The sequence below is a fragment of the Numenius arquata genome, chromosome 9 (assembly GCF_964106895.1).
Source record: "Numenius arquata chromosome 9, bNumArq3.hap1.1, whole genome shotgun sequence".
NCBI classification, from domain to species: Eukaryota; Metazoa; Chordata; class Aves; order Charadriiformes; family Scolopacidae; genus Numenius; species Numenius arquata.
Genome location: NC_133584.1, coordinates 8,128,692 through 8,144,552, shown reverse-complemented (window position 1 = coordinate 8,144,552; position 15,861 = coordinate 8,128,692). Strand labels below are relative to the sequence as shown.

The following is a 15,861-nucleotide window of genomic DNA, read 5'->3' as shown; positions in this document are numbered from 1 at the left end:
GTATTCAAACCTAGAAAAACCAGTAACATTATAAGGAACACCAGCTGTAATTTAAAGCACCTGATTCCACATTAGTTCATGGAAAACACAGATGTGAAAGAAACATTTCAGATGTTCAGTAACACATCCCACCTGCGGGTTCAACACATCACCTGTAAGTACACAATCTGAGATGAACATACACGTTCATTCCAAAGGATGGCGATGTTAACATGTTAATCCTGCTGTGCGTTTCTTTCACTAGGACACAGGATGTTGGTTTGAGGTCAATGGTTATACAGGCAGAATTTAAAAAAAAAACAAAAAAACAAACAACGCAACTGTAAGAGCAGGTGTTCAGAAAGCACTGGTTGAGCTTGCAGAGGAGGAGAAGAAAGGGTTTTGCATAAGTGTTGCTCCTGGCAGCTGGCTGAATATACAGAAGAAAACTAGTTGCTGCAGAGAAGTGGTATTTTTCTCACTTTTATGCATAGCCCCCTGCATGAAATTTATTTTGATCTAGCTATAGCAGCCAATCTTGCTGCTACTGTTCTAGCTATAGGAAGTGAGATCAAGAGAGTTTTAAAGAAAACCACTGTACCTAAATGACAAATAAAATCGGATAACTTTTCTTTAATCTACAATGCTTATTAAGGTATTTCAGAAAATATGTTTGGGGTGGGTTGTTTGTGTGGTTTTTTTTCCTATCTGGAAAAACTTCACATCCCTTTACAATCATTTAGAAATATATATATATATATATATATATATATATATATATATAAAAATTATAAACAAAGAGCATTCTCTTACTTTTAGCGTCCAGAGAAAGAGAACAGCTACTGTGTGCCTTTTACCACGTGTTCTATTATCACGGAATAACTGCTCCCAGGGCCAGCAGTTCCCTTTTGAGAACAGAGTCCCCTCCCTCTTCCAGCTTCATTAGACACTGAGGAAGGACAGTAAACGCAGAGGTACCAATCCTTTTTCTAAATTACTGAAAAAGGAGGACTACGCAAGGAACAACAACACTGAAGCACAGCAAATCACCTCTCTCTCTGTTTCAGAGTAAATTAGCTGGTAGAGAGCTCCATGCTATGATGTGTGAACTGCTTCCTGTATCAAAGTCAGCTATCTTAGATATTTCTATAATGCACTGCACTGTGAAAAACAGACCTGCCCTCAAAATAAGGCAAAGAAAAAAACTGCTTCTGCTGGGGTGAGTCGAGAAGAATACACAGGCCTAGATAAGCCACAGTTTCCAGCGCCAAGAATCTCTTTTCCCATGTGCTGGCATATTATAAGGACTTTTACCACTACTAGTGGGGCTTATATCTGAAACAGAAAAAAAAACCAACCCACCCCTACTTATTGCCCTGATGGAAGGTCCTATCAACAGGATCACTTGAAGAGCTTATCTTAAAAACCCAGCCAGAAACCCAGCCTCTGTAAACTACAGTTTTGATGAAGGTTTGCCTGCAGGCAGGATGACAAGATTTGCAGGACACTAACAGGAATGTTTGGGAGCCAGAGATGCTCTTCAGTCTGTGCAGAAATATGGGTAGGGGAACAGGGCAAGAGAGTGAATTTACCATCAAAATCTTAAACATGCATGCATATAGACAGCAGTCAATATTTATGGATGAATTTTCTATCTAACCTCAATTTATTTAAAATACTTTTATTGTTTTTATTCTAACTGCATCAAGGTGTCAATATAGCAATGAAATTAAGTAATATATAAATAAACATACATACACATGTATAATATAAATACAAAGACACACAGAGTAAAAAAAGATCAGAAATAAGATGCAACTTTTCACTTACCCATTTTTTTTTGCAAACCACTTATTTCTTCTGAATAATTTACACTGAAATATATTTTTGCTAATTAAAATCCATTATTTATTACACAGCTGTTTTAGATATCTTTAATGTCTTGATGCTTCAGGATAATATTTTCTGAAGTAGTTGCCCTTAAAAATGAAACGTGCATTACAATTATACTACAACTCTTTAAAGTAATTATTCAAAATTAATAATATCTAAAATAGCTGTGTAATAATTAAAGTATTTGTTTTCACATAAAAGATAAGGATGTACAAGAAAAAAACCCATACATCTAAGTTGTTCGGAGCAGCAAAAATGCTTTGTAACAAGGAAGTGAGAAAAACCTCACCTAATTTTTCTTTTGCCTGGGGAGGGATATTTTAAAGGACTATTACAAGGGCTTTTTTTCAGTAATCAAGTAATTTAAGTTGTGGGTTACATGCTGAGAAAACTACCACGCAATCAGTACTAAAGGACTAACTCACTGCCTACAGTAATCAGGATCTTTTTTTGTCGATTGTACTGCACACTGAAAGGTTTCTTTTTCTACGGGAAAAAGATGATAAATATGGCTCTTCTTTGCTGCAAGACAAAGGATTCTAAGATTCTGAAACTGTTTAAAATCTAATCATTAAGTCTAGGATAGCAGTTATAGAAAACTGATTGAGTTCATGTCAGCTGGAACCACGGGCAGGAAGTTTTCACTGTTTCACTCTGCAGTAACAGCACCTCCTTGCACAGTTACTCCCACTGGTAATCCCCTTCCCGGCCACATCGCAGGAGAAACACAGCTACAGACAGCACTGCAGCCCGGCACCGAACATCTCTCTGCCCTATAAATGGCACAGCTATGAAGTCAAAAGTCATAGCCATGCCTTATCCAGCAACGGAAGTGTCTGTCTCCAGCAGACACTTCAAATTTAAATTGTTTCACAGGTAAACTACACATTTGCATCAAGAGATAGAACAAAGGAAAAAAGCTGACCGACAAAAAGATATTCCTGTAGCATTCATTAATGCAAAAATGTACCTGAACCTCATTTGGCCATGCTATGTTTTATAATTATAGTGCTTTTGATGCTAAAACACAAAAGAGCACAAAAGTCTTCAAGAACACAACAGTGAGACAGACCATCAGAGCCTTGTAACTATGGTCATATCAGCTGCACATAAAACTTACATGCTGTACAGATACAAAACCAAAAAAACCCAAAAGAACATCTGAGAACTAAAATTAATTACGGTTAATGTACTGGTAGCTTCTAAGAGCAGGAGTCAAGCAGAAAAACATTGCTGAGGCACTTCTTCAGAAAAATCATGTCAGAGTGAAAACGTAGCATTCAAGTATTCACTGTAAATATTCCACGGTTCTCTGACGCATTATGTACAAATGAAAGTTCAGAGATGTTTCTCTTAATTTTAATCAAAGTTAAGCAAGACCCACTGTTTTAATTCATTTTTATAATAAATATTATCTTTAATTTATATCCTAGATAAACTGTTTATGCTTTATGCTTTTTTTTTACCTTAACTATGCTAAGCAAAATTAAACATGAAGATATTGAAAACTTCACAATGAATTATTCGCAAATATGGAGCTATTAGAATGGAGAAGAACTTACCCTTTTCATCAGCTTTGTCTTTTACTGCTAGAGTATCATTACTCAGAGATACTGTCTGGGCATTTAAAGTGTCTGTTCTCATTCCTGGAAATTTTGGAGAGGAAATTAATCTTCCTTCATATGAATATAAATAAAGTCCTCCACCATCTACAAGAAGAAAATGCCTAAAAAAAAATCCCAACAAAAATGTAAGTCGTTAAATAATACAGAAAAGCATGATGAGTTTCAACAATTAGAAAGTAATCGTCTGATATCCTGCAATTGTTTCCAGTTAAATTACATCGTTTCTAAGCCTTACATTTCAAAGTTGGTATTCTGAAAGCTCTGTATGGAAGATTTCAGTTTCAATGTGAATGTTATGTTTTTCCATGAGAAATTCTTTATTATCTGGAATCCTATGATTTTATCTCTTATAGATATTGTAAGATTTAAATCTTATGACTCGTGATGACGAAGCATAGAGCTGCAGGCAGTACTCCCCACACATCACCCCACGAGACAACACTGTGTGTATGTATGTGAGAAACAGCTTGAACGTTTACAGCTAGCTTTGAAACAGTATTACCTGTATCATTTTCTTCAGTACGACTAGATCATAATGTAAAGCAAATAAAAGACACTTTTAATGAACTGATCACCAACCTACTATGATGCAGGACTTCAGCGAAAAACAACGTGTTTGCAGGAACACACTGCAAACATCCATAAACAAAAAGCCAGTTGTTGGGACTCTCAGCCATTGTAAATGTTACCAGTCACTGGCACCAAATGAACCACTGTCTGTTTGTACGTGTATCTGCCAAGGTAGATGGGTTTTACCAAAACCTTAGGTTCATTTCTGTGGATCACTTACACTGCCAAAGAATATCTGCCATGTTTTCAAAATTTACTTCTAATCAGCAGCACAAAACTCCAAAATCTAGAAACTGATCTTCAAAATCCTGTCCACTTGCTCACCCATTCTATACCGCAGTATCTTTGTGGACTAGGACATAGGATATCAGCGTTTCATCTGGGGCACTCAAAAATGCAATGAGAATTGTGCTGCACTTTGCTGAAATAGTTGTCCGACAATATTTGTGCACAAGAATTAAGACTACAATCAAAACTCAAGATTTTTGACTTCTGCTCCTATTCTCAGTCCTTTGAAAGGCCCTCTTTCTACAAAAGTACATGTAAAGATCTCTTCGACAAATGATTTTCAGGAAATGCAGATTAAATTATTTTTAACTGAGAAAAAACAAGTTATTTCTTGCAAATATAAACACAAATATGTAAGAAAAATGAAACTATTTCTTTTTATTTGGCATACCTGGCAATGTTTTTAATAAAAATTGGAGACCAAAGATAATTTAGATAAAATATATTCTAGGTCAAAAAAGCAATATAAAACATCAAAAAATCCAGATGTTAGCTTAATATCAGAAGTTCTAGTTTCCTCCATAAATAAGAGTATAAGCATACATATGTAATATATGAAAAGATTCATTACCACCATCACAGTTCTATGGCAAATATACCAGCTAAGCCTTTACAGGCTGCTTACTAAGACTGTATAATTTTTATCTAATATTTCAGTAAGTGCTTATGTTATAAAACACAGTCTTAGGAAATGCATGGTCACATTTAACAGGGAGCATTACAAGAAGTAAGGTACCTTTCTGCTTGTAGAATCAAACTAACTGTTCCCTCCTTCAGGTCAAAGATCAGTGGCGTATTCCAGTTCTTTGTACTGGAAAAAAAAATTCATCGTTCATTAAAACCACTAATCTTCACATATCATTGCAAATACAAAGTTGAACTTCACTAAGTAAAGCACACACGTTCTAATCATCTCTTAGTCCTAAAAAGGGAGGTTTTCAAAAGGAAAACAGCATTTAGGAAGCCAAGTAACACTGATAACCATGCAGTATGATCCAATAATACTTCTGCCTTCATTTTTGCATCCCTTCACACCAGCTGCTGCTGACCTAGGAGTCTTAGTAAACACCAACATCATATTTATATGCAACAAACATATATTTAAAATATTTCTGAATCATGGTTCAACTCTTTTACAGTGATCCAGAGGTAGGATAGAGTCCTCCTCTTGTGTACCCTATTACAGGCTGCATTATTGTTCAGCATTAGTCATCTCACTGAACAGATAAGTGCCCTTAGGACTGAACTTTAAATTTCAGCATATGAAACAGAATATCATGTTCTTAAAACATGATGCGGGATTGAATCATTCCTATCCTATTCCAAAATAATGGCATGCCAGAAGCAGCATCCAAAAAAAAGGAGTCCCTAGATGGAGGCACATAACTGGGACAAATACACTTGCATCCAGCCACCATTCCTGCTGCCTCTACATGAAAAGAAATTTTCATTTCCCTGCCAACATGTCAAATTTTTGTAGCAAAATGAACAGGCAGTCATGGCACCAGCAAGAAGCTGGAATAAAGGATGACAGGGGGAGGACAGCAGCTATACTCCAATACGTTTTGTTGTAGACGATGCTAAGTTCCACAGAATATTTCAATTAGTTAAAAAAAATAAAAAATTAGCTACTGTACTTCACATAAAGTTTCTGCTACTCTCTTACACCTGTTAGATAAACTTGAGAAAGCTTCATGAATTTGTATTACTTACGAAAACACATAACACTGAAGAGAAGTTGAAACAACCAAATGCCCGTAGTTCAAAGAGGCCTTAATAACCCTGTCACGGAATTCCAACAAGTCTACCGCATCATTAATAACATTGTGCACCTAATGAAAAGAAAAATTTGGTTGAATAAAACAACAATAACCGAAATGAAAACTAATTAGTGAAATAATATATTCTTTCTTACTATAAGCACATGCTGATGCTATTATGCCATTAGCAGAACTTATCTATGTGGGAATAAGCACTTTCACAGCACTAGTGAAAACTTAAAGGTTATATAAACTCTGAATAAAGAATGAATAATTACTGAAGGTCCTTAAAGAAGGGAGCAATTCATGCATACTTGGAATACATAAGATAGAAATGCAATATTATACATGAGGTTGAGAAGATCATCTGAGATCAAGGATGTCTGAAAGCTCCCATTTTAAGACTCAGTGTTCAGTTGCTGATTATTTAAACATTTGAAACATAATACTTCAGTGATCGCATCGTGATCCCATCAGAAGAATTCGGCAAGATCCAAGATTCGGATAAAGATATGTTGTCTAGATGTTGAATCTAGACATATAGCTCTAGCATATATTTTAATGCTACCACACTGAAGTAAGGGAAATTCAGGAGACAGCCTTGGTAAGCAGGTTGTGCCCTTGCCATTTCTGTGAAAATTTGCTCAAATGACAATGTTTCAAGAAAATCACAGTTTGCTTGTAATCAACACAGATTTTTGAGCTCAAAGATTTTAGGCAGCTAAAATCTAAGGAGATATCTTATGACAGGGATTTTGTTTGTTTGTGGGTTGTTGTTTTTTTATTTTTATTTTTTTTTTTTAAGATGTCACCCTTCTGAGGGTGGTAACATCCTTTTGATTTTCTCCATTATGCAACCAATTGCAAAACAAGGACTGAACTCAATTATTATGAAAGCCTAGAAACCACTTCCAAAGGCATAATAATTGCTACGTCTACTGCAGTGATACGTCCATAATTAACTTAGCTATTGTTGTACTCAGAAAAAAAGAATGCATCTAAAACTTTTTCTTAGGCACTATTCTCCTATATAAATATATAGGAATAAAATAAAATCACTATAAAATAATAAAATAAAACATTAGTACTGAATCAGGGTTAGCTATACTTCCTCAGTTGTTTGCATATTCGAACACCCTGGAGATTATTCAGAGGGCCCATCTGTTACGAGTCGATGTCTGGGAATGAAAGAAGAAATATGAATTTTTACCTGCTATTTGTCTTCTGTGTTCCCAGACACTGACTCATGTTATCCCACCCACCGGACCAAAATGTAATACAGCATTTCTGTTGTTACAACTTTTCCCAATTACATATTCAACATTAAAAGAATCAAGACCGAAAAACATTTAAGGGCCTAATTAGGAATTTAGGAACTTGACTTCGATATTGAAAATATTGGCCTGGTGTCCAATAGCAAATGTGTAATTTGGAAAATTTGTAAGAATGGAAATCTTATATTATCCCAGTGTTCAGAGAGTGAATGTTGTGAGTCAGTGTCTGGGAACACAGAGGACAAATTAGAAGGTAAAAATTCATATTTTTGTATTAATTCCCAGATATTTGGTAACCTAAATGTGGATTCAAGCCAAGATTTTTCAAAAGAAGGATCCTAAACTTAAGCTCCAGAAACCACATGTAGGGGCCTGTTTCATTTCCAGCAGTGCTGAGACTTGGCAGGTCCCACCGAGGTCAATGCCTATTTCTCAGTACTCAGCTGGAAGCACCACACAGGTACCTGATGCGTGTTACATGATATACGAGAAATGTCTGTAGCTTTGGAAGATCCGAATCTAGGCTGTAATACAATACGTGGTGCAGAAAAGCACATTACAACTCTTTACAGTTATAGTCAGCAACCAAATTTATCTGGAAATGCCCTAAGACAGCAACATTCATCATAGCTTCATTAACAACAGGGATACGTTATCTATTACAAAGTGCATCGGTACCTCCAACAACTCATGAATGCAGATAAGGTAAAGAAAGGTCCTCTTTATTATCTACACATAGTTACGCAGCTTCATCTTTGCTGACAGTTACTGTAATGCTATTTAATATGATGCTTTGGTTTTTTTGGCCAACGTATTTGTATTGTTTTCTGCATAAACATTTTCATTACACTTGAAATTATCTCTCTCTTGTAAGTGGCCTCCCACAGCTAATTTCACATGCTCTTCAAACAAACTTTGCGTTTTTCTGGAGAATAAAGCACTTCTGGGTTATGTAATTCTGGTCCATCTGGTGGTATGGCTTGGTGTACATAGATCTGATCTTCTGTACAGCTGGTAATTATTTACATAATTTGCTAACTCTGGCCATTTTATGATCTTAAACATTTTCAGTCCTATATACACAGAAAAAAAAAGGATTAAAAAATCCCATTTTGAATTAAAAAAAAAAAAAAGCCTTAGAAAGCTAGTAATCAGAATGCACCGCTCAGAACTATGAAGATTACCTCCATGGTTCTCCTCTTAATTAATGTTATTTCAAAGTTCTTCCACTCCCAGCGTTGCTCCACGACATGGGCAAAAATGACATGTCCATTTCCACATGCTCCAGCTAGTTGAGTGCCATCAATAGACCAAGCAATATTAAATATGCTGCCAGTGTTGGGCTTCTCTAAGGCATAAGACCACTTGCAGAAAAAAAGAAAAGAATTCTTAATTTTTTTTTGGTACTTTTAAGAAATTATTTGTTGTAATACACAGATTTGCATGGTTATAATTTTTTAAGAAACATCAATGAACTAACTTTTTATTACAACTTAAATAAGCAAACCAAAGAGATAAGATTTAAGTCAGATTCTTGAAAAGCAGGGATACAAAAAGGAAAACCATCAGGTATGGTGGAAATGAAAAAATGTCACAATGCCTGAAGTACATTAGGTAAAAGTTATCTAGTCACAATAAATATAAAGCATACCTAATCGTTACTGAATCTAGACAATCACTACATAAAAATTAAATGAAGATACTTAGAAATAATTATGCTGGTTACACGGGTGCAATGGGTGATGGTCTTAAGTGTGATGTAGTCTTTATGCTGCAGTGACAGCAGTTCCTGACTATAAATAGCAAGGCCTAGGCAAAACCAGTCAGTATGAACACAGCGCTCCTGTCCCAGTACACAGAGAATTGCAAAGCTCTTGTGTTGCTTCTCTCCACGCTTCCAACCTGAGGGACATCGGTGCATTATGAAAAGCTCCAAAAGCAATGCCTGTTCACTGTCCTACTCCTAACACAAAAAAAGAAGCTAGATACCTTGCCCTACCTTTCTCTGTCTCTGTTGTTACTGTACAAGGGAAGGATGTATGAAAAATTCCCAGTTGCTATGCTTGCAATAACAACAAAAAATGAAAACATTACTGCCACCAAAGCAGTGACAGCTGGCCTAGCTTTGGAGAGAACCAAAACCGATAGCTCTGTGCGTCACGTTCATTTGAGACTAATTAAGAGGTGCTCCCAGAGGAGTATCACAGTTTAGTGTCATGGAGGCACAGGTCAAATAGCTGTATTTCAGAAACCTATCATCAAAATAAGTAGTGTATCTGCTTTCCTATGGAGCGAGAAATTCAAACGGTAGGCAAAATGGCATCATTGTACATTTTCCTGCTAACTGGGTTTTGCAAAGTGGAAAGGCTAACTTGGACCTAAAGAATGCATTTCTGTGGTATTGCGGTGAAATTCCCCCAGCCTTATGTACGAGGCTCCTCTAAAGTTTAGCTAGATCCTTATTAACACATTCTTGTCAAAAACTAGAAGAAGAATTTTCAGGCCAAGACTTTCTCTATTTCTTGCACCTCAGAAATACAGTTTGTACAAATCATTCCAAATCTCCCAACAAGTGTTTCCCTGAATGACAAAAAAATGAAATAACCTTTTTACGGAGTTTTAGGAAGACTTTAAACCAGGTTTTAAAACTAGAAGTGAATCTCAACTATCACCTCTTCAGAAATGTGTAACAGAATATTTTTGAAAGCATTTAGCAATTGAAGAACTACCTGAATATTGCAAAACATTTGAAATCTTAAGAAACAAATCAGTAAGAAAAAAAACATGTGATTGAAGTTAAATGTGGACATTGGATTCTCATGACTTTTGGATACATGATATTATACCAAAGGGGAGACAGTTGGAAGAAAATACTCACCTAATGTTTCTAACACATTTCATATTCTGATTTCTTTTGCAGTACACATAAACCCCAAGAAATACTAAGTCCTTCACACAGTCTTCATATTATGAAGAAATCACAAAAGGAAATCACAAAAATTACAATAAAATAAAGGTGTCAGACTTGAATGTTCAATAGCGAGGAAACACAATGGGATGAAATTCAACCTCCCAGTCACGCTAATGATTTGCAGAGTGGTATGTAAGATGACCTACTGACTTAAGGCTCTTTTACTGCCTACACGCATACGGGTGAGTGAAAGACGATGTCAGCACTGAATTTCCAATTTCAAGCACTCAATTTTAAGGCTTCAGCTTCCATGCCTCTTGGCTGACACACACGCCATTCACCGCCCGTACGATCTGCAGTTGGGGAAGGCAATTGCAATTTTTGGAGAAAAGTCCATAACCTACTCTTCCGTCTCAACGGGATGAATTCGGTATGAAACACTCTATAGTAATTAAGAGCATAATATTTAACTATGTCTGACATCCTTATATGGCAAATGAGTAAGCTCTTGAGGTTGTAGGACAAATGATTGTAACAAGCACACTCAGAGAACGCTCTAAATGCCCTGCGTCTGAGACATATTTTTCACAGCTGGCCAGATGTGATCTATCTGTGAACAGTCTGAAGAAGTACTATTTCAAAACTGAATATTGGGATCCTCCCAAACAGACAAGGTTCTTTCTAAGGTCATTTCCCTTAGATCAAGAATCTACTCATCAGTCAGAATGAATAATAAAGAGGCATCAAGCCATCAACTAAGAACCAGCTTAAGGAGCTTGAAGAATGTGGCTGTGGTGCTACTTTCTTATGCATAGCAGATATACTGCACCTCCGAGAGGATACATTTCCAAAACTACTTTTTTTTTTTTTTGAACCAGAAGTCTTTTTTTTTTCAGGCATTTGAAGTACTCAGTAAAATATTTCCAGATTACAACCTAAATTTTTAAAAATACATATATAAAGCAATGACAAAGTTTATTTTCCAGTTATTTTTGAAAGCTGTCAGTTTAACTCAGAACACTCCAGTGATTCATACTCCCTGCAGATGTCCAGTGCATTTATCATGTGCACAAAATGTTATAATAAAAATCATTTAGCTCTCCATTTCTAAGACAGGAACAATTTTTAAAACCCAAAATAGCTATTATGTATTTCCTAGACACACTCAGTAAAAAAAAAAAAAAGTATGAATATGATTATATGAATGACTGTATGAATGCTGTTCTAACATTAACTGCAATATTATACTTTGGTATTACTGTACGGCTTATAGTTTTCCTGTGTCATAATTAATTTTTCATTTAATTCAAGGAACTCTCTCAAGAACAAAAACAGTAGTTAGAAAAGTTTCATTATATTAAATAAATACATAAAAGTATTTTAAGTAACTTAAGCTTCTCTTTTCTGATTGCACAATGTAGTAAAAAAGATGAAGTACTATAGTCATTGAATACTGTCTGACTTCCATAAATGGAAACTGAGTGGGCTCTTGAGATGTCGGTGAAATCGTTTCAATGAGCAGATTCAGAGAACTCTGTGTCCCAGGAACAAGGACAGTCTTTCACATGTATAATACACATGATGCTCCAAGACTCAATATGAAGGTTCTAGTTAGTTATTACTTCTGGATTGAATGCAATAAGTTAAGAACGGTTATCCACAGAATACCACAGCATAAACGTTCTCAAAAAAACAGAGTGAAGTATTTTCTTATATTTTAAAATATAAGAGTAATACTGATGTCAGCTGTGCAAAGGACACATGGCTGGTCCCTGTTGCGGCTCTGTTTCCCAGTATGTGGAGTTTTGAACAGGGAATGCTGACATAAACTGAACTACAGGTGATACTGCTAAACCTCCCTGTGATGTCATAACCTACACATCATACCCAATCCCCTGACTTTAATAACAGTCTTTGCCCATTATTTTGCCTTTGTTTATGAAAAAGAAAACATGCAATCTCCTTCACAATCCATTTCAGGAAACAGAGCGCAGAATGGGCTAATGGCAAATAAATGCTCTTGTCCTTTTATGCCCCAATTGATATAAACCAAGACGAGTGTGCTAGAACCTCCTCTGATCCAAGTCTGACACAGAAAGTTTCAGGTCCTAATAACTGAGGATCTCTATTTATTTATTATTTTCATTACTTTTTTTAAAGTAAAAGCTCAGTTTTCCTTGTGCCCCATAGGGCATTTCACATTAGTGCAGAGATAGCTGACATCTGAACATACATTATAGTCTGAATGTCCATTAAAAGCTGGCAGTCAGCTCTCACTACGTCTCAGCGATGAACACTTTGGTGCAAACTGCCCAGAAGCTTCTCATCAGAAAATGACTATTAATTTTCTGATGTAATGGAAGGTAAATTGAATCTTACAAGATTATAAAAATCAATTATCCAAAGCAAATCGATACTTAGGCGCCTTAGAAACACCTGAATACACATATATACTTAGAATTATATTGTGGGTAATATATATGTCTATATGTCTATACAAGCCTCCCCCCCCCAATACTTTAATGAGTATAAATATAATGATCTTTTACAATATAAGATGTATTAGGCTTTCAATTCCTACCATACAGGAATCCACAAAAGATTCTACAAACCAGAGACAATATATGTAACTGGAGATGAGGAAATCCAGTGCTACATGTGAATACAGGGCAATTTAGCTGAAAAGGAGAGACTATCCTTAACACAACTACTGACGTACAGAACTGTGAAGGATCCCTGTTGCCTTTGTAAACATTTGTTGAACTTGACCCCAGTCATTAATGTGAATTATCAAGAACTAAGCCACAACCTCCAGGTGAGGTATTAAACTGTGTGTTAGAACAAAGCCAAACAGAGGATGTCTGAAATTCTCCTGAAATCCAAGCACATTCTCACAATTATTAGACCCAAGAACTAAAAATAGGATGACAAACTGTCCCATATAAATTCTTAACCTTAGAAAATGAAACAATGATGTAGTTCTTTAAATAGATTATTACTTCCATAGATGATCCATATGTTTTCATTTTCTTCCAGAAGTTATATTAGCCAATTCTAATAAATTAAAATATGCCAACTTGGAAAGAATTGGTCAACAACATAACTTCATGGGAAACCTTTCTGTAATATTTTTTCTTTTATTGAGCTACAAAGAATTCAGGATCATGACTGTTAATAAAGGTAGATGAAATAGAGACAGCACAGAAAAAAACCCTTATTTTTGTTACACTGCCAAAAGCATATATCTCTGCAAAACGAGACTAAAACTAAATGTAATGGGATCAAAGCTCATTGTAACTATAGAAAACAGATTTGCTTGAGTTTTCATAGTGCTCTGGTTTAGGACAATTCAGCACTGTCAGAATAATATGAAAACATATGCTTTGTATACATTCACTTTCAAAATCTTGCTCTCTCTTCTATATTTGTATAATATCTAATGTTAATTTAAAGGATAAATTATGTTGAGTTTACAGTAGCCATACAATTTACTATCCTGAGTGAAAATCATGGCTTTAACGCTAAACACTTAAATTATTTTAAAAGTTTCTCTGTAGATACCCGCTACATTGTAGTTTTAAAATTCTTAGATTTTTTTTTCCTCATTTGTCAATAGTTTAAAAAAGTAAGGAAAGAAGGACAAACACTGCTAACTATCTAATATAGGACCAACCCTGGACACCAAATTAATTTAATCAGCTTTCATTAAGTTCAAGTCTGTATCTTTTTGAGAAAAAGCTGAATAGAAACCACATATGTTACCACAGAGCTCAATATATTTTAGCCCTAGCACCATACTCATACTTGGTTTAAATGGGGTGGCAGGTGGGGAGTAACTGCTACACATGCAGAATGTTTTCCTTTATTTTCTATAGATATTAGGCAACATTCCCTAAATTTTCTTAAGTTTTCCAAACGTTTTTTATAGAATTTCTAACAAAATTAGACATTCTATGGAGCAAGCCATGGAATATAAAAAGCTACATATAACAGAACCAGTCAAAAATGCAAACTACCGGTCTAGTAAAATGGCCACAGTTCATTCTGAAATAAAAGGGAAAGTTTGTAGAATGTACATAACAATTTAAAGACACGAACTTACAGATTTATGCAGAGAATTGCTTTCATTACAAAGCATTTGCTAAGCATAGTGATGAAATCAAGATAAAAGTTAATCAAAGGGCAAGATTTAGCAGTCAATCATCAATTTATTTATGAAAACAGACTGTAGATAAACATCACCAGAAAAAATGTTCAACAGGAAGAGTACAATTAATTTGGAAAAATAACAACAACCAAAAATCAAATCAAACTGATCAATGCCCATTAAGGGTAAATAGTAAATAAATCATTAATGGAAGAAAATCTAAAAGGCCTCCCCAAAACAAATCCATAAGTACATTCAGCATTATTAAAATATAAATTTGATGTCCATCTTTGCTAACTTTTGTTGGCAATTTTAAAAGGATTCAGTTGACCACAGTGTTTCACTTTAAAGTTTTTTATCAATTATCCTTCTACACTCTCCAAGGCAGTGGGAAAGCAACCTGTCTTTGGAGCAGATGGGTATGGTCCACTTTCTAAGATATTTATGTGGGAGTGGAGTGGGGAAGGAGGAAATCAGTGAATTTCAGTCATTCTTACCATCTCTTACTGTGTAAATATTTTGACCTGATCAGTAATGTCAAGGGAAGCATGCAGAGCCACAGGAAATAGCTTACATAAATGAACTTCTTAAGCACTGCCCTCTATCCAAGTGATTACATTCTGAAAAGCTGTGAACACCAGGAAGGCTAACGTCTATCCATCAATACGCCCAGCTTTACATTTCAATTTATATACTTTAAAATTAATGTAGCGCTCTCTGCAGGATTAATGATTATGGGCACTAAAGCAGACAACAAATCTCAACATTAAATATATTTTGTTTGGTATTCTGTAGGTTAGCCATAACAATTTCTTTTAGATATACAATGCTATCGGAGCAAAAGTGATTTTCAAATGAAGAAATAAAACTTCTAAAGTTACTATTATATTTGTAGTTTTCTTTTTTAATTTGAAGTTGCTAGAACAAAGTATCCAGGTAGAAAGAACAGGAGAAAAGAACATACACTAACAGAATTTAATTTAATTATGTCCCCCAAACTGAACACATATGCTAGAGAAGAGTTAATGATATATGTATCGCCTGATGGCTCCCTAAGGAGCAATTTGCCAATACAGCTCCATTACATCAGACATAATAAAAATGTCTGTGTTGACCAGTAAAAGCCAGGTCTGGTTCTCTTCAAACTCCATCACTCTGGTGGTATGTGAATCATTCTTGCTTTTCCCTCAATACTAGCAAAGCTAGTTCCTTAGTAACTATTTACATTTAACGTCAGGAAAGGAACTTTCATGAAAAATCATGACTTTTTAAGATAATTTATTATCTTTGTTAGCTGCTAAACAGACAAAAGTGTCTGGCACTAGCTACTGTACATGCCTTTGTTTCTTTAAGAGTGGAGTAATAAAGCAGGTAAAAGAACCCTTAAGCTTATGAAAAAATAAATATTTTTATC

At 35.3% G+C, this 15,861-nt stretch overlaps 1 protein-coding gene across 1 annotated transcript in view; it reads right to left on the bottom strand.

Moving 5' to 3' along the window:
- IFT80 (intraflagellar transport 80) overlaps positions 1-15,861 on the bottom strand; it is a 51,184-nt gene that overhangs the window by 12,513 nt on the left and 22,810 nt on the right. The window contains exons 8-11 of the mRNA XM_074153364.1: positions 8,574-8,753; positions 6,069-6,187; positions 5,092-5,166; positions 3,435-3,598 (exon numbers count right to left, since the gene is read on the bottom strand). Of these exons, the coding sequence (XP_074009465.1) occupies positions 3,435-3,598; positions 5,092-5,166; positions 6,069-6,187; positions 8,574-8,753 (538 nt within the window). The remainder of the gene's footprint in view (positions 1-3,434; positions 3,599-5,091; positions 5,167-6,068; positions 6,188-8,573; positions 8,754-15,861) is intronic.